Genomic DNA, 18,929 nt, shown 5'->3' with positions numbered 1-18,929 from the left:
GGGCTCAAGTAGTCTTCCCACCTTGACCTCCCAAAAGTGCTGGGATTACAGACATGATCCACTGATACCCAACACTAACCTGGCTAAGGTCACCCAGACTGTAGAGAGGTAGAGCTGGGACAATGGCCTTGATCTGACTCCAGCATCCTCAGGTTTTCCTCCCTTATCTGTAGAATGTGGATAAGATGACCAAGAACACATCCTAGAGGGCATGATAGCCAGGACAGGACTGTTCTAGGAACACACACGAGGCGTGTTAGGGAAGACTCAGAGAGATGAGAACCAGGAAAGACCGCTGTGGCTGAGATCTAGTCTGTATCCTAGAGTGTTTTATGTACTTTTTGAAGTATTTTTTCACCAGTACTTAATAGCAACTCTTAGATCAAGCATTAGCTCCAGAGGAGTAAAAATCAGATTCCACAGATTTATACTAATGTACCTAACACAGGTGGTAATGGCTTTTTTAAAAAAACAGTCCACGCCGGGCGCGGTGGTTCACGCCTGTAATCCCAGCGCTTTGGGAGGCCGTGGTGGGCGGATCACGAGGTCAGGAGTTCGAGACCAGCCTGGCCAACATGGTGAAACCCTGTCTCTACTAAAAACACAAAATTAGCCAGGCATGGTGGCAGGTGCCTGTAATCCCAGCTACTCAAAGAAGACTGAGGCAGGAGAATCCCTTGAACCCAGGAGGCAGAGATTGCAGTGGGCTGAGACTGCACCACTGCACTCCAGCCCAGGCAACGGAGCGAGACTCCGTCTCAAAAAAGTCCAAACACACCAGGGGTTAAATAAGCTGCTTCTCTTTCCACTGTTTATTATTAATGTACAAAATATACAAAACCAAAAAAAAAAAAAATACTCATCCTCAAATCCATTTTGGCTCTAACCCAAGACCCTGCACAAAACCCAACCAATCCACTGTTTTCATAGAAAACAACTGATGCCAAGGTGAAGGAGAGAACTGGGAAAGGGCAAAATCATCTTGTTGAATCCACCCAGGAAGGCACCTGGTGGGGATTCAGAGGTGGTTGACAGGGTGAAGTAGCTGGAAGCCTCCTTCACACTGGCAAGGTTCCAGGTGGGAGCAGGGAGTGAGCTAACTCCCCAAGGCAGTGCATGTAGTGTGACTTTCAGGCCCAGCATGCCAGGCCCAAGTTGATGAGAAGCTGGTCTCACTGAAGTATTTTATCAAGTCTCCAGACTGGCTGTAGTTGGCAAAGGCACACCAGCACCACTGGCCTCACCTTTGCCAGCTAAAACTTGCACCGGATGCAGATATGAGTTCACCATCATCGAACCTAGCAGACCCAGGACGCAGACTGGGTGTTCACAGACAGTTCAAGGTCCCACTTGAGAAAGGACTCAGAATGGAGAGCCCACGCTGGGGGAGGAGTGGGGATGATGTGTGTTCCAGAACTCAAATCCAGCTGATTGAGCCCTCTCAGTGCAGTGGGATATACAATACCCCTTCACCATCTCCCCACCCCATGAGGAATAATGAACTGAGCTGGGATGATTTCTTAAGTGCAGCTGATCCTGTGTCAGAGTTCTGTGTGCATGTGGGGACCCGCAATAGAAGGGTAGGGGTGTTCTCCAGGATAACCAGCTTTAGGTTCTCAAGCATTAAGGGTAATACTGGAAAGGGGTTTGGGGTACAGGGTGAATCTTCTCAAAAAGTGAAGCCAACTGGGTCTCCTCTTCAGCAGTCCAGGAACGTTTCCAGTCTCTCTCCTCCCCAGACTGGAGGAAAATATGTACATCAATGCGCACCAGTGATCAGAAAACCCCCAGGAACCCAAGCAAGTGGGAACTGAGGGGGCCGGCTCCTCATCAGCTGGGGAAAAGGGAAAATGGGCCTCACAGAAGCCATAACAGGGTAGAAGGAGCGAGGCTGCAGTCCACAGGGGTTGTGTGAACGGGGCAGGCAAATGGTCCCTAGGGCAGTGGGGGCCCATTGACACCCGGGTGGTAGAAGGCACAGTTGTTCTCATAGCGGCAGTTGCCCTTCATCATGAAATGTCGGCAGACAGGGCGGTTTGACATGTCTGTGGGAATGATGGCAGAACAGTTAGACAGGAAATGGCTGAGGGCAATGCCACCATCACCACCCCAGTCCATGGCATCCTAAGAACTTTCAGAGACACAGTCTTAGGGATTTGGGGGAAGGGCATAGAGTAGGAACTGCTATGCATACTGGGACATCAAAGAGACGGGTACCTCACGTTCTGCCTAGCTACCAACAGTAGTGACTCTCACCCACTCCCCAAAAGCTTGTATGGGACACCAAAAGGCATATGGGGGACAGGGAGCATCCTCACCTCCTCCATGGCTGTGGCCTCCATCGTGCCCTCGGTGGCCCCCTCCCCCGTGGCCAGGGCCATCATGGCCACGGTGCTCATGAGGTGGTCCTCGATGGTCATGGCCTCGGTGACCAGGAACATCATGAGGCCGGTGGCCATGGGGACCCCCGTGTCCAGGGCCTTCATGGGGACGATGTCCACCACTTCCACCCATGCTTCCGCCAGGGCCTTCATGGGGGCGATGTCCACCACCAGCACCCATTCCTCCACCAGGGCCTTCATGGGGACGATGGCCACTGCCACCACTGATGCCACCACCAGGGCCTTCGTGGGGACGATGTCCTCCACCCCCACCCATGCTACTGCCAGGGCCTTCATGGGGGCGATGCCCACTGCCCATGCCACTGCCAGGGCCTTCGTGGGGACGATGTCCACTGCTGTTGCCCATGCCTCCACCAGGACCTTCATGGGGACGATGCCCACCACCTCCAACCATGCCCCCACCAGGGCCCCCTCGTCCATTTGGGGGTCCTCCTCCAGAGCGACCTCCTCTGGCGCCTCGGAATGGAGGAGGAGGAGGAGGAGGAGGTTCATTTCCTCCTCGGCCACCTCGGCCTCTATGGTATGGTCCAGGACCAGGTCCTGGACCCCCCCGCATTGGGCCACCCCGCATAGGGTCGCCCGGGCCATCCCAGAAGGGATCACCCCCCCGGGGAGGGGGTGGAGGACCCAGGAGACGTGGACCCACTGGCCCACCAGGGCCTCCATGGGGACCTGTACGGGGAGAAAAAAGAGAAAACAGTATCAGCTACCAGGAACTGCCATCTCCCAACCTAAACCACCTCACCTCCCACCTTCCAGTCAATCCTATACTATTATCAGACTGAAATTAAGCAGGTAAGCCCATTCCAACCTTCTACTCACCACCTACCTGGCATAGGTCCCCCAGGTCCAGGGGGAAAGTGCTGCATGCCCTTGGGGCCCCCAGGACCCCCTGGTGGGAAACCATTGGCTATCGGGCCAGGGCCTAGGAGTCCATGTGGCACTGTTAATGAAAACAAGGATAACACAGCATGAGCATTCTAGAAGACAGGCATGGTTTCCCATTTAGATGCACCCAACTGACCCTCTCAAACCAACCTGGCAGAGCAATGCTCTCTCTGTCCAGTCTTTCCCTCCCATTTCTTGCCTAGGGTCCACAGCCCTGTACTCTTCTGCATCTGTGAAACCCTGCTTCCCCCAACTCCACTGCAGGCTTCCTCCCCCAGTCCCCTGGGGCTGGCCCTGAGGATTACCCAGCATCTGCTTGATCTTGTCTGAATAGTCTGGTTGTTTCAGTAGTTCCTCTGAAGGATGACTGTTTGGGCTACCCTGTGAGGATGTAAGAAGGCAAAGTAAACAGACAGACAGGGTAACAACCATGGCGAAAGGGAGAGCCAAAGATTAGGGTAAGTGGGTAGATGTGGAGAACTGGGGTAAGGCGAATGGGAGACAGAGTGAGGAGAGAGCACTTAAGGAGGCTCCACAGAAGGTGGAAAAGGGGAAAGAGGGCGCATACCATGATGGAAGTGAGGATCTCCTGGACATTAATGCCTCCTCCTCCAGGGCCTTGGGGGCCCTTTCCAGCACCCATGCTTCCCATAAGATTGGCCAGAACTGGAGGCAACTTGGAGCCTCCTGCCCCATCAGGTGAGCCACCTGACCCCCCAGGTTCCAGGGTCTCAACATACGGAGTCTCATCCATGGAACACTCCTGAAAGAAGAGCAAAAAAATTAGGACTGACAGAACAGATACATTCTCACATGAAAGATGCACTGAATTCAATGACCATCACAACTTCCATCATCACATAACACTGACTTACCTCATCTAGGGGGATGAGTTTAGGGGGTATGGGCTCGTAGGGCTCAGGATCAGGCTCATGAGGACTATCAGGAACAGCACAGGTGAGGGAAAATAGTAGAATGATAGTCAAGTTATTAATTCAGGCCCTGAAAGTAATTTCTAACCTCCACCCCTTAATTACCCCAGCTCACGTTCCCCTCAGGAGTGTCCAAGCACTCAACATCCCAGGGCAGGAATCCCACTCTGCTCACCTCTCCTTGTTCAGGAAGAGCTCCTGAAGGATTCCCTTCTCCCGCTCAGCCTGGATATATCGCTCCTGGCTATTGCTTCCAGGGGTGACAAGCGGTGACGGCAGAACCAGGGGCCGGGGGCACACCCAGGGCACCTTCTCCTCCATGTTATCATGGCTCAGACGCCGCGCTGTCTCAAATGCATGTCGGTCTGACAGTATCTCTCGCTTAGCTGCCTCACCAAAGTCCTTGATCTTATTCACATTTACTATCGGCAGAGGAAGAAAAGCAAGAGGGAAAGTAAGCACAACCAAGTTCTTTTAAAATCCCTTAAACACACCTATTACATAGGAAATGACCTCTTACCTCGTTCAGTTTCATCCAATTCAAAATAGAAATATTCTCTCAGTTTGCCTTCCTCAGGCCACGTCACACTTTTCCTCTTCCTGCCTTTCCGGGTCAGTTGGTTAGGATCTCCAGGACTCTCCACTGGCTTGGCATCCAGAGCTCCTGGTTCCAAAGAGGCTGGAAGCAGAAGAGGTTTCAGACCCAGATCCCTCCTTTCAGAAAACCCCCCAAACTGAACCAGTTTCTAGATTACCTGTATCCATGAGCTCTGGAACTTCAACAGGGGGAACCGGGGTGCCTGGACGGTCTATGTCCATTGCCTCAGACGGCGGTGCTGGTTCTGGGGAAGAAGGTTTGGCTGTGCTTGGTTCTGTGCTCGTTTTCCCTTCAAAGGGGCTCGGCTATTGTGAAAGAAAAGGAAGTGAACTGACTGGAAAGCCAAGGGCAAGGGAATTAGTCCAGGGTCCCAGGCGCAATCCCCCAACAGTTCCTATATAAAGGAAGACTCTGTCTCCACACTGGTCTCACCTGCACCAGTCTATATCCAAGGCAAAACGCCTCTTGTCCTCCTGGACAACTCCTAGCTGCTGTGCCCTTTCTTCTACTTTACCTTTTATACTCTCACTGAAACCTACTTTTGGGAGCCCATACCTTGGCAGCTGTAGGTGACAGCACTTTTTTCTTCTTCTTAATTTTGATGCCTGGAACAGGGGCTGAATTGAGAGCATCCAGAAAGCCCAGGCCCTCCATAGCTACAAAAAGAAAGAGCATCAAATGGCATCATCAGACCTCCTTCACAATCCTACACCTGCAAACACAGTCTAGGCATAAAATGAGCCAATGAAGAGCCTGCCTCAACTTAGGACACGACAAGCTCAAGAGGACCAGGAAGCACATGCAGGAGGATTCATACACGATATTCTTCTTGTTATTCTAGGTTTCTTGTGGCAGGCAAGCCATAGCTTTGGATGTGAATTATAGCTCAGGTAACTGATGAAGTGAGCCCCTGTGAACACGACAAATCACCTTGCCAGGCGCCCCTGACCAGTCACAAAATGGCACACCTCCCTATCTTATCTCTAAAATTACTCCTAAGTGACACCGGAAACGGGAGTTCCAGAGGTACAAAAAGTAAAGGGTACCAAGGAATCAAAGGAAAATGGAGGGAAATAATAAAAGAGAAGGGAAAAAAACTTCTCGTTCCCAGAGACATTCGTTCCCATAAGAGTTTGCTCCTGGCCAGGCACGGTGGCTCACGCCTGTAATCTCAGCACTTTGGGAGGCCGAGGCGGGTGGATCATGAGGTCAGGAGATTGAGACCATCCTGGCTAACATGGTGAAACCCCATCGCTACTAAAAATACAAAAAATTAGCCGGGCATGGTGGCGGGCGCCTGTAGTCCCAGCTACTCGGGAGACTGAGGCAGGAGAATGGCATGGACCCGGGAGGCGGAGCTTGCAGTGAGCCAAGATCGTGCCACTGCACTCCAGCCTGGGCAACAAAACGAGACTGTCTCAAAAAAAAAAAAAAAAAAAAAGACTTTGCTCCTAATTCAAAGTACATCTCCCCACTTTAGACTCACGCTGTGGCGGAATGATCTTCACTTTGATCTCTTTGGTGGCATTAGGTGTTGTGTTGAGTGGCTTGTATTTCTTTTCTGCAGGGGGGGTAGCATCTCCTGGAGCAGCTACGTTGCTGTCAGAAGAGGAACTGTCATCAACATCTCTGACTCACCCCCTCTTGCTCCCTTGTGTCCACAGATCCACCCCATTCAGAACCTGAGAATATGGTCCATACCTCTGACGTTTGAGGGGGATAGGTTTAAGATTGTACTTGTCAGAAACCACCACTGTGCTGGCGTTCTTCTTCACAGGCACCAAGGATGGTGTCTCCAGCTCTAGTCCTGGGGAAAGAAGCATGGTGTGGGCAGCTGAACTCAAACCCCTAAACCCCTGAATTTTCCTCCCGTTCTCACCCGCAAATGTTCTTCTAACCTTGTAACCAAAGCTTCCTCCGCTAATCTTCTCTCTTCCTTACGATTAACATATCACACATCAAATGATTCCCCCATAAGGCTCTGGGTGTGCACATGCACACGAACCCTCCAGAGGCCAGCCGCCAGTCTTACCAGTGGAACGGAACTTGGCATGACTGGGTGCTGTGGTTCGAAGAGACTTGGGCTTCTCCCTCTTCTTCTCTGGGGCCTCCTCGGCCCGGGTCTCAGCCTTCACCTCTGTCAAAGGTCGCTCAGGAGGGGTAGTTCGACTTTTCCCCTCATCTTTACGTTTCTTCTTATCTTTCTCTGTCGTGAAAAAACAAAGCAGAAATGGATTTTATTTAAACACTGTCAGAGGTGAAGCAGACTGGGAGTACCTAAAGGCCACATCCCAGTAGGAAAGAAATAAATACAAAGGATAAAGGACTAAGGAGCTTACCAGCGGGCTGAGTACTGCTCTGAGAGCGGATGACAGCCATCCAGTCGCTGACAAGGACTGAGGCCAATTTCCGGAGCTCTGCAGGTGAGAGAAAGGGGAAATGCCTAATAATGTAAAATATTCTTCCAGGAACAGAAAATGGGAGGTTTGAGAAAATATTGTGAAAATCTATGTAATGGAGAAAGTAATCCAAAGTTTTAAGAAGAACATGAGATATGCTTAAAAACCAAATTCTTAAAAAATGGAACAATGAATTAAGAGTTGTGTTCTACTCAAATAACTTTCAACTCTGATGTCATCACCACTCTGGAGTAAAAAGACCTAATATTTATTTCAGAATATGTGGTTAAAATCTGCATTAGTAAAAGACTACACATTGGGTGCCATGTACACTGCTCGGGTGATGAGTGTACCAAAATCTCAGAAATCACCATTAAAGAACTTATACATGTAACCAAAATCCACCAGTTCCTCAAAAACTACTGACATTTTTTTAAAAAGCTACATTAGTTGCTTTACGTATAACACACCTAATTGTTACAACAATCTGAAGACTTTTTATTTTCCTTTATAGATGTAAAAACAAGCATAAAATTTGTTTCTAAATGAAAAAATACTTTTGTAACTCTTTCCTTTTGTACTTGGCAAATAACATCTCTGATCTATGGCACCTCTCCTCTGGCCAACATTTCCACTTAGAGACTTATTTCATAATTTGTCATTTAATAGTAAGATTTTCACAGAACACTAAAACATAACTTTTTGAAACAGTCATACAATTAGCAATTTCTATACCTAAGCCAACATGAACCTCAACGCAGGAATATCCTAAAATCTTTCTGGAGTAACTGATAACTATGGTTCCGGTGAGACTTAACTACAACCGACAGGGAATATACAAATTTCAATATCTAAAGGAATGATGGTAATTAAATATATATTTAAAGAGAGCAACACAATTAAGCCAGTTGGAAATAGATTACTGCTCACTTGGTGGGAAACTGGTATCTTGTGTGCCCGGGTAGAGATAAAGGAAACTCTAAATTTCTAAAGGAGACAGGCTTTGTCTTCAAGACAGAACTGTATGGTCCTTGCCAGAAGCTCCACAACTCTTTTAGAAAAGGAAAGAATCAGAGCTTTGATATATTTCTTTTTTTTTCTTTGAGATGAGTCTCGCTCGGTTACCCAGGCTGGAGTGCAGTGGCGCAATCTCGGCTCACTGCAAGATCCGCCTCCGGGTTCACGCCATTCTCCTGCCTCAGCCTCCCAAGTAGCTGGGACTACAAGCGCCCACCGCCATGCCTGGCTAATTTTTTGCATTTTTAGTAGAGACAGGGTTTCACCTTGTTAGCCAGGATGGTCTCGATCTCCTGACCTCGTGATCTGCCCGCCTCGGCCTCCCAAAGTGCTGGGATTACAGGCGTGAGCAACTGCGCCCGGCGCTTTGATATATTTCAAGAGTCAAGATTTTGCCCATGTCCTACAGGAATATGTTTATTGGTAGAACTAGTACATCTATTGTTAGGAAAACAGTTATTAAAGTTCCCAGAATATGCTATAGTTAGAAAAACAGAAGTGAACGATGATGAGACACGCTAGGATGATACTATTTCCCACAGTGAATTTTAAGTGTATGTGTTTTATAACAAGCAATCTTAGGAATCAGCTTCCAGTTAAAGTATGGTGCCTTATATTCAGCAACAGAGAAATGAACAACTTTGGAATTGAGAACAGGAAACAGGGTACAGGTTAGAGGAACTTTCTCTTTAAAAGAAGGAAAAAAAAGCAAGGTGACACAGAAAGAGAAAAGTGAAGCGACAATCCAAGGATGGGAAAAGATATTAAGGTAATGAAGTGGAAGTAATAGAGAAAAGCCCATGAGAGAGCAGGAGCGGCACCTACCTTCATCCTCACTTGACTTGCTCAGCTGCTTCACCAGTTTAGCTGTGTTGTTCTATGAGAAATGGGAGCAACAGAAAGGTAAATGCCAGGAGGCAAATAATTCCACTTAGAGCTAAAAATGACAAAAGTTACAATGCTCCCCCCCACCTTTTTTTTTTTGAGACGGAGTCTCACTGTCTTGCCCAGGCTAGAGTGCGTGGAGCAATCTTGGCTCACTGCAGCCTCAATCTCCCAGACTCAAATGATTCTCCCACCTGAGTCTCCTAAATAACTGAGACTACAGGCACGCACCACCACCACCACATCTGGGTAAATTTTATTTTTTGTAGAGACAGGGTCTTATCATTTTTGCCCAGGCTGGTCTTAAATTACTGGGCTCAAGCAATCCACCCACCTCAGCATCCCAAAGTGTTGGGATTACAGGTGTGAGCCACCACACCCGGCTGACACATTCTTTTTTTTGGGGGTGGGGGACAAGTCTCGCTTTGTCACCCAGGCTGGAGTGCAGTGGTGTGATCTTGGCTCACTGCAACCTCCACCTCCTGGGTTCAAGCGATTCTCCAGCCTCAGCCTCCTGATTAGCTGGGACTACAGATGCATGCCACCATGCCTGGCTAATTTTTTGTATTTTTAGTGGAGACGGGGTTTCATCGTGTTAGCCAGGATGGTCTCGGTCTCCTGACCTCGTGATCTGCCTGCCTCGGCCTCCCAAAGTGCTGGGATTACAGGCGTGAGCCACCGCACCCAGGCGCCACACACCTATTAAAGGAGATAAATTCAAACCAAGTCTTCTTATTCTAAATTATTTTTCTGCCATTCTATCTCACAGGCCCAAGATCACAGCCAACATCAGTCAGTGTGAGTTTTCATCTGTTAGACGAAACCAAAAAAAGAAGAATCAGGGTTTAAAGACTAAAGGTACCTGCTTGAGATGGTCTACAGTGAGTGGTAGGTGCTGCAGGGTCAGTAGTATTTGCTGGAGGAGGGGAATGTTGTTGGTTGTCTTTGAATACGTCAGCCAATTGTTAAGAAGTTTGTAGCCACCAACGTCAATAAACCTGCATGCAGGCAGGAGAGTCTATCAGTAACGCCCTTTCTAGGTTTTGAAAGTACCACATCCCACGATCCCAGTCTCCCATCAATGCCCCTGGAACCCCATGCCTCACCACCCCATCTTTTAGCTACATCTTCCCATTCCAACCATCCAGATCCCCACTTACTTGATCAGTATTTCTGGTGAACGGGTCTGCAGGAGAATGTTCAAGTAAGTGCATCGACTCACCATCTTTCGTGCTTCCTTCATCAAACTGCAGGATATGAGTGAGGGTTAGAAATGAAGCAGCCAGTATCTCTTCTCTTAGCAAAAGCGCCTCTCTAATCTGTGAACTGCCTAGAGATTCCTGATGATTTGGGACTTTGCTCCAGAGAGGGGGAGTCACATATACCTCTAGGAGGATGGGACGGATCCAGTGCAACATGGAAACTTATGGGAGAACAGAGACACTGAAGTCCCTGACCTGGGGAGGAGAGCATCACTGCCTCCCTAACACACAGGATGAATGTCATTCTGCCCCCAGGTGATACGGCTAGCCCTCAACAACTGTCCCTAATAGTCTGTTCAAGACTGGCTTATTTACTCTCCCCTGAACCTGAGAATCCCTGAAAGAAAATAACATTATAGGTAGGTGGAACATGAACCTAAACAATCTAGAATTCTGTTACCAGGCTACCCTGCTCTCATTCCAACATATGACTCCCTTGGGACTGTGGACGTCCAAATCTCCAGCTTCCGCTATGGTCAGAAACCAAGTGATCATCTTTTCCTATCCCTTACCCTAAAATTGTTAGATTTTAATCCTATTGCACTGACTGTCTTTCCCTTTCCTTTCCAGGATCATTCCAGTCTGCCTCAACTGCAGCCATATTTTAACACACAATATTCTCTACTCACAATGAATCCAAAAAAGGGTAAAGACTCACCTGAAGATCTTGGAAATCCCATCCACACTTTTGACTTCCCCATCTCGGTTAAGGAAGCTGTCCAGGCCCTTGAGAAGTTCTTTGGGGTCTATGGGACCAGAACCCATGATGGTGGTTTCTATGGTAAGAGGACAAAACAAACAAACCCACAGAATAAATGGGTGGCAAGGACTACCCGAGTAGGCCCTCTAATAAACCACATCTCTACATCTGACAAAGTATAGTGACTATTCAACTATGCTATTTTTTAGATATGAAAAATCAACACAGACCACTTGCCACTACCGAGAAAATAGCCCTAGCAAGTTAAACATGGGGAGCATATGTGACTGAACAGGAAAGCAATTCGATGGGAGGACTAGAGCAGCACACCTGTCCCTCCCTCCCAGCAGCATCCTTCCTAGGATGGCTGAACTTCACTAGATCGTACTAGAGCTAAGATTCAGTTCTCATAACAAGATGTTCAACTCTCCAGAGCATTTGTACCTATTGTTAAGTCCTGTCTTCCCTAGTTGCTGAAAAATCTGGCTTGAAAAACAGCCTATAGCTTGACAGAAATTGGGCCAAATCTTGGGTGTTTGAGCTAAATGTCTTGTAAGAGTTGATTCCTTTTTATCTTAGCCCATTAAGAGTCATAATCACGACATAAGGCAAGATATCTATCAGCTGAAGTGGTAGATGATAGAGAACAAAACAAAACTTGAAAACAGAATCCTTCCCTAAGGAGATCTGGAGGTAGGTGCCAGATATTGAGACAAATGGATGCAAGGAAATCAAGCAGGTCCTCCTAGGCCTTGAATAGACTGTCACTCATTAACCAAACACTGCACAAGTTTTTACTGTCTCCATGTTAAACGGAAGCTAGTGGTTTGTGCTTTCAAAAGCAAAGATGTAAATCTGGTCCTCTCCTCAAAAATCACGCTGTGGATCCCCTAGGAAAGCCTAAAACTGAAAACCATGGAAACTAAAGAATGGAATAGATAAAGTCAAATGCTAGAAAAATTCCCTTTTAAGCAGCTGTTTTAGACCAGGTTGGAAAAGGAATTAGTTAAAAGCTAAGCTCCTTTTATGGGACAGGGCAGAATTGAAGTTCCAGAAAGGTAATTTACAATAAATATTGTTCTGATTGGGATTTGTATCTACACTGCCTCTAAATACTTGCTTCTAAGAACCAAAAAAGAGGCCAGGTGCTGTGGTTCATGCCTGTAATCCCAGCACTTTGGGAGGCCAAGGTGGGCAGATTCCTTGAGCATAAGAGTTTGAAACCAGCCTCAGCAACATGGCGAAACCTCATCTCTACAAAACATAAGCTGAGTATGATGGTGTGCACCTGTAGTCCCAGCTACCCAGGAGGCTGAGGTGGGAAAATGGGAGGACTGCTTGAGCCCAGGGACATTGAGGCTACAATGAGCTGTGATTGTGCCACTGCACTCCAGCCTGAGCGACAGAGTAAGACCCTGTCTCAAAAACAAACAAACAAAAAACCACCAAAAAAGAAAGCCATTTCAGCAATATCTGCCTTTGGGCAATAAGGCCAACACTGGGTAGCAAGGAAGAGGCAAGAACAAAACCTTCCTCATCCTACATCTAGCACAGAGGTTAACAGACACAATCCCCGCAGAAGGGTAGAAAAATCAGTATTTTACAAAGATGAGTATTTTTGTGCCGGAAAAAACATAGGTTTCTTGTAAGATAATGCAAATTAATTCTATTTGTTCTCAAACAAAAGAAAAAACATAAGCATAACAATCTCAGCCCTTTAGTCCTCCCAACAAAAAGGTCAATAAATTTCCAAATGTGTAGGTCCTAACAACCTAGGCGAGCAGCAGCAGAGGCAGGGAGGAGGCAGCCAGGAAGGGAAGAAGTATAATCTTGGCTCTGGAGGTCATAACCTGTGGGCCGAACAAAGCGAGAGATGAGGCAAGAAATGTTGAGAAGTCACTGCTGCCCTGGAACCTCTACAAGTACAAGTGGAACCTGAGGTCAGAGAAAAAACATTCAAGGAGAATACTGGAAAAGATTAGACGTTCGTGGGCCAAATCCACTCAAGTATGGTGATCCTTACACAGACACAGAAATAAAGGTATTCTTCCCATGTAGTGAGATAATATAAAGTGATCTATAGAAACTATAAAGAGATATGATAAAGGGACATATAAAACAGATATCACATCTGTTGGAGACTGGAAAAGCAATGTATGGGTTCCAATAATAACATATCATAAGCAATCAAAAGACTAAGAAATTTTTAAAACTCTATATATACACACACATACCTACCATTAGATTCCCAAAGCAAAATATATGCAACTTGACAAAAGGCCTTGAATTAAACATCATTTCAAACCAGTTCCCCTTGACTTGACTGGTTCAAACCCAGGGCTGAATATATACAACCCTGGAGAATTCCCTTTGGCATATCCAACTGCAAGCTAAGCCAATAAATAGACCAGCTACCTCTATTTCCTTCAGACACTAAATAAACTGTCATCTGAGCTCAAGTGTTCCTTCAGAGGATGGGAGACAAGACAGAAGAGCCAGTCTTAGAAAAATGGACCAATGAGTACAAAGCTGAATTCTGTCCAGAGCCCTCTGCTGGGAATGGGATCCAAGGACTTTTTTATTCCCATTTGTATAAACAAGAATAAAAAACATTAATAGTCAAAGGAAAGCTAAGAGACAAAGCAAAATTAGTGTTAAACATTCATTTTCCACTACTTATATTTTGGAAATATAAGTGAAATTTTGTCTCATTAGCACCAATCTTGATAAAATATAAGTGGGTTTTCTCATGATGGCCTTCCTTTAGGCAGATTCATTCTTATTTAAAATTAAGGACCCCAAGTGTCTTATAACCTAGTTTCCTTACTTGGAAGTCAGTATATTTTGGGAAAAAACCAAACAAGTTCCAAGGCACTGAAGTGGGAAGGAATGTAAAGTCCAACATTCCGGGCACAGGGCTACAGCTGAGAAGGCAAACTGAGTTGAAGGAAGGCAGGGGCTGTGACTAAGTGTTGTAACATTACCTACTCAGGATCTGGAGTCTAGAATGAAAGCTTGAGAAAGCTTTCTGGAACCACGAATAATCCAGGGCATGATTGTCTTTTTTTAGTGAGCTGCTATTTCCTTGACTGCAGAACATACAGAAGGTGGGGAGTGAGGGAGCAACCCCCTGGCCTACGTCCACCTCATCCTAAGCTATGCTTTCCTTATGGAGATGTTTCAGGCAGAGCCATACTCTACTGGCACAAGGCACTGGGGAATTTTCTACCACTTTTACCAGAGATAAACGTCTGTGACACCAACTGCCTTCAAAATGAATTTTACTTGAGGGCTATTCAAATAAATAGGGTGAAAAAATATCCAGCATAGCTAAAGTTATTCCACATCCATCACCAATGAACAGGACTGAATTGGTTCAGGATAAAAATTCTGTGCAAGTCAGAGTTCTTTAAAAAATAACTGTCTTCTAACAAAAGGAGAAAAAACTCCCAAATTTACCTTAATTTAGAGGCACTTCTGGAAATGAAAATGATTTGTACCTAACTCATGTTCCCCTTCCTTTCTTCAGTGTTTTAGGCATTTCCTAGTTTGACTCAATAGTGGACTGAATTATGTCTCTCAGGTGATTCATCACAAGGTCATAGCTTGCTTCCAAGTAGTAAGCCCCTACCCCTCAAAGTCATTTTGCAAACCTGATACATGAGCTCCTCAAAAGCTTATCTGCCTTTCAATAAAGATGCAAAATGATACACCACCCCAACTCATAGAAAAAGACCCCAGACTGGAACTCTGGCCACAAACTACAAGGATCAGCTTTTCCAAGATTCTCTGAATGGATGTGGTTCCCCTAGTAGACCTTGCTTCCCATCTCCCATGTTAAGGAAGATCTTCTTTATTAATCCCCTGGCTCACTAGATATCAGGAACCCCAGTGGGTAGAATGTTCAGCTCCCAAGGAAGATATGCTGCAGAGGCACATGGCAAACTGCTTAAAAGAAAAAAAACAACAAAACAAAACAAAAAAAACTTGTGGTCAATAGACATGTGGAAGAGTCCCTCCCATCCAATCCAGAAGTTTAAGTAATAATTTGAGAATCTGTACCCAGTAGAAAATTAGCCCTAAGTCTCACCCACGTCACCACAGGGCAGTTGTGCTTTCCAATTCTGCCTAGAACCTCCACGCTTCAGTGCAGGACTTTTAAAAATTAAAATTATATGGAGAGTCTGATAAAGATTTGGCTTTGAAAAAGTTGGGGGAAGAAAGGAACCAGACACCCAATACCACCCTCAGATAGGGCATGGCTTCTGAACATGCACCAACTGCCACAGCACTGCATGAGTTGAAAAATGAAGAGGACATCATTTTTTCATTAATGCTTTCAAAGAATTTCTTTTAGAAGGGAAGGAAAAAGAAATTCAAAAAAGGTGGCTCTTTGGGAAAAAAAAAAATGAAAGTTGTGAAATGTAATACCAGAAAGGTTTTGCTTACCAGAAACCGTAGCTTGATTCCCCCTGCCTTGAGTTTACAACTGCCGCCTCCTTTCCTAAAGATTCACTTCTTATCCTAGTACCAATGTACAGGAACTAAGCAAGTGCAGAACGTGATACAGCACTGAATACAGTTTATCCCCAAACTGAGAGGTGGGAATGAGGGCGATTTAGAAGAAAGTCCTAGAAGTATCCACCTTCCCCCGATTCTCATTACACAAAGCGACCAAATGCAGGAGGCCCAAAGACTGGTTCCTGAGCAGAAATGGCACATTTCAGTGTCATCAGGCCCGTTTATCTCGAAGGGACTCTCGCAAGCCCTTGTGTCTTTCCCATCTCCCTCTACACACATATATACATACACACACGCTCACACACATCCTCAAAGCTTCCCAGTCTTGGGTTTGCCTGTTTTTTCACCCCTGGCAGCTGAAGTGGGGAAAAATTACAAGCAGTTGTGATGAGTGAAAGTGAAAATAAAAACTGGTTCTATAAAAACTAGAACTACCCAAGGAGATGGACAGCCTTAATACTTAATTCCTATAAGCTCTTATCCCTTTAAGGTATTTTATATAATGAAAATTAGGAAAATGTCTTCTCCCTAGCAGCCACGAGCACAGGGAGTGCAAAGGCATCTGCTCAGGGGTGGAGCTTCAAGAGGGTGGAGAAAAGAGGAAGAAAGCTGATTACATCACCTTTCAAGGCTGCTCCTCCCCCTTGACCAAGTTTCTAGGGCGGCCCTAAGCTCAGGATGGCAAAAGGGGAAGAAAAACAACAAAGACGGAGGGACGCCATTTTGTAATGGAGAAAGAGGACTCGAACTTTAAAAAGCCACCCAGCTCTGCCGGTAGCTTCAGTTACATTATAAAAACACCTTTTTAGTAAAAAAGCCAAAAGCCAGTTCCCCATCGTGAATAATCTTTGACCTATTTTGATCAGTAAGAGCGTAGTGAAAATTAAAGCAATCAAAATATTAGAACAATTTTCTGCAGGGAAGAACTGAATTTGCAACGGAGGTTCAACCGGCTACCATCGACCACCCCCATCCTCCCTATAGAGGGAAAGGGGGAGGAAGGACTTGGACCCCTCTCAACAAATAGGGTTGAGGTGGGAGGACAGGAAAAAAAATGGGTCAAGACACAACCTGCAACGCCGCTTGGAAGACAAAAGGACAAGGAAAGTCGCCATATTGAAGCAGGGAAGAAAAAAATTCCTTTTAACGACACAAATCTTTTAGAAAGCTAGCATTCAATTGCACTAAATGGCTTTTAAAATTATACTCCTAAATTCCACATTACCCAACCTTTCCACCCTCTATTTAACTGTACCTCCCCCACCAAAAAATATCAAGTTAAAATGTTAATCACTCTTTTGCTTTTAAATACCTATGCAATCTGCAACAATTATAAGACATTCTTTACCTCCCCAACTATTGTATGTACTGGCACTAAGATTATATTTTGTCCTAAGTGTCTTGCAATCTTTATTCCTAGATTGCCACCTATTTTAACCACACAAATATACCCCAAACAAATTACATTAAAATTGAGAGGATTTAACAGTCATTTAAAAAGTTATAGCGAGCTATTATTTCTCTCTGCCCATCTCCTTACCCTGCAATCTTTATGTACAGATTGCTTATTAATCTGGCAAATTGAAAGGCACCCTGCTTGTCTCACACACAAAGAAGTGGTACTTCTGGGCCACAAGATCCACCATCTCTTGTATGTGAGCTCATTAACCCTTTCGAAGACTGCTGCTAACCAGAGGAAGGTAACCATTCCTCCTTATATAAACACGTATGGCTTTGGCAGTCTGGAAATTGGCTGGATTACCAAGGGTTAACCATCAAAATCCTCACTTGCTGGCCCTCCCTCCACCCTCTCTTTGCCTGCAGCAGGGCAGGGAAGAGATAGGTGGTAGGGGAGAGAGAACAAGACTGTTTAGACCCACAGGCCCTTTTTAATGGAGATTAAGTGACCAGATTGGTCCTTCTCCAGTTCTCTATTTGTTCTATGGTCTCATTTCTTCCTCTCATTATTTTTGGTTTCACAACGGGAAACGTTGACTTCTTGTTGCAAGGCTGGTTTTTGAAAATTCGACACTTACTATCCAATTTTTTTGCGACGTCAGCACCTCGGGCTCAGGGGGAAGGGGTAAAATTTTGGAGGAAAAAAAATAAAACAACCAACCAGGACCCAAAACTCAATTATTTAGGGGGCCTCATTGGATCAAAAAGTCTTTTAAAAAATAAAGGCCAACTCAGTATTCATTTCCCCCCCCACCCAACTCCATTTAGGGAGGGGGGTCGCAGAAAAAAGTTCTGAGTGGATTCAAAAAAGTAAACGCTGGATGAGTGAATTTGGGTGGTTTGGGAAGGGAGGGTGGTTGATTATTTTTCAAGTTATGTGGTGACGGTCCTTCGGCCACAGATTTCAAGTCCCAAGCAGCGTGGGCTGGTGGGGTGGGCAAGATAGGTGGGAAGGGGCAGAAGACACAAGTGGTTGGGCTGGTGGCTGCTGTTTTCCCTTTCCCCCCTCTCTCAGGATCCTTTCAAGGGCTTAGATGTTGCTGCGGCTTGTTTCTGTTTTCCTCGTGGTCGGCCTGTCTTTCTCCGAGAAAATTCAAACCTGGGATAAAAGGAACACAAGGGAGAAAGATGTAATCAGTACGGGTTGCTTCAAAACACCCAGAAATGCCATCTTTGCTGTCCCCAAACAAACCTCTGTGTCCCATCCTGATCGCAGCCGCTTTAAGCCGTGGCTCTCAAATGAACCCATCCCTACCCCGCTTCCCAGATCCAACGCTCTCCGCAAAATTTTACCCACTAAACAACAAGGTAGGTAAACTTACCTCTAAACGAACCCCAGAATGGCGGCCGCCCGCTCGGGTGGAGTCTTTTATACCCGGACGCCGCCCAACGCGCCCAAACGTGCTAGTGAAACGCCCTTGTCGCGAGACATTATACGCGAGGCGTGAACTCATTGGTCAACCTAAACGACAATTCGCCAGCTGATTGGCTAGTCTCACTTCACCTTTGCTCCGCCCCTTCCCCGGCACTCTCTTCCGCCTCCTTTCTGCCTCCCTGTTGCGTGCGCGTGACCAGAGAGCCCAGCACCTCCCTTTCCTCTGCTTCCGCCACTTCCGCCCTGGAGAACATTTCTCACCCAGGGTTGGTAGAAACGTGCCGGAGCATGCGCACTGAGAGGATCTCGATAAAAATCGCCTTCAAAATTGCTTAAAAGGCAAACTCTAACAAAGAGATCTAAGAGTCGTAGTGACTAGCCAAGAAAAAATGCAATTTTGAGGTCTAATTCGATTGTGACGCAGTTGAAATTAGCTTCTCCGCCCATGCCTTCCCTTTCACGCTTCCGTCCTGACGCAAACGTGCGGCCGCC

General features: G+C 46.2%; 1 protein-coding gene across 2 annotated transcripts; it reads right to left on the bottom strand.

Moving 5' to 3' along the window:
- Nucleotides 1–784: 784 nt before the first annotated feature.
- LOC105498612 (protein phosphatase 1 regulatory subunit 10) lies at nucleotides 785–18,598 on the bottom strand. Of its 2 annotated transcripts, XM_011770791.3 has the most exons (20): nucleotides 18,385–18,598; nucleotides 17,641–18,161; nucleotides 11,042–11,159; nucleotides 10,282–10,368; nucleotides 9,984–10,119; nucleotides 9,062–9,113; nucleotides 7,160–7,237; nucleotides 6,853–7,026; nucleotides 6,522–6,627; nucleotides 6,307–6,419; nucleotides 5,376–5,476; nucleotides 4,978–5,125; nucleotides 4,743–4,901; nucleotides 4,398–4,644; nucleotides 4,166–4,229; nucleotides 3,859–4,053; nucleotides 3,596–3,671; nucleotides 3,232–3,345; nucleotides 2,319–3,074; nucleotides 785–2,045 (listed from the first exon to the last, which is right to left on the bottom strand). In XM_011770791.3, the coding sequence occupies exons 3-20, from the start codon at nucleotides 11,146–11,148 to the stop codon at nucleotides 1,936–1,938; spliced, it is 2,823 nt and encodes a 940-aa protein (XP_011769093.1). In that variant the 5' UTR covers nucleotides 11,149–11,159; nucleotides 17,641–18,161; nucleotides 18,385–18,598; the 3' UTR covers nucleotides 785–1,935. The 2 variants fall into 2 exon arrangements, with proteins under 2 accessions (XP_011769093.1, XP_070953486.1); XM_071097385.1 differs by lacking the exon at nucleotides 18,385–18,598 and having other exon boundaries at nucleotides 17,641–18,248.
- Between the last annotated feature and the right edge of the window lie 331 nt (nucleotides 18,599–18,929).

The sequence above is a fragment of the Macaca nemestrina genome, chromosome 5 (genome assembly GCF_043159975.1).
Source record: "Macaca nemestrina isolate mMacNem1 chromosome 5, mMacNem.hap1, whole genome shotgun sequence".
Taxonomy (NCBI): domain Eukaryota; kingdom Metazoa; phylum Chordata; class Mammalia; order Primates; family Cercopithecidae; genus Macaca; species Macaca nemestrina.
The sequence above is the reverse complement of the archived record's forward strand: the minus strand, read 5'-3'. Positions and strand labels throughout refer to the sequence as shown.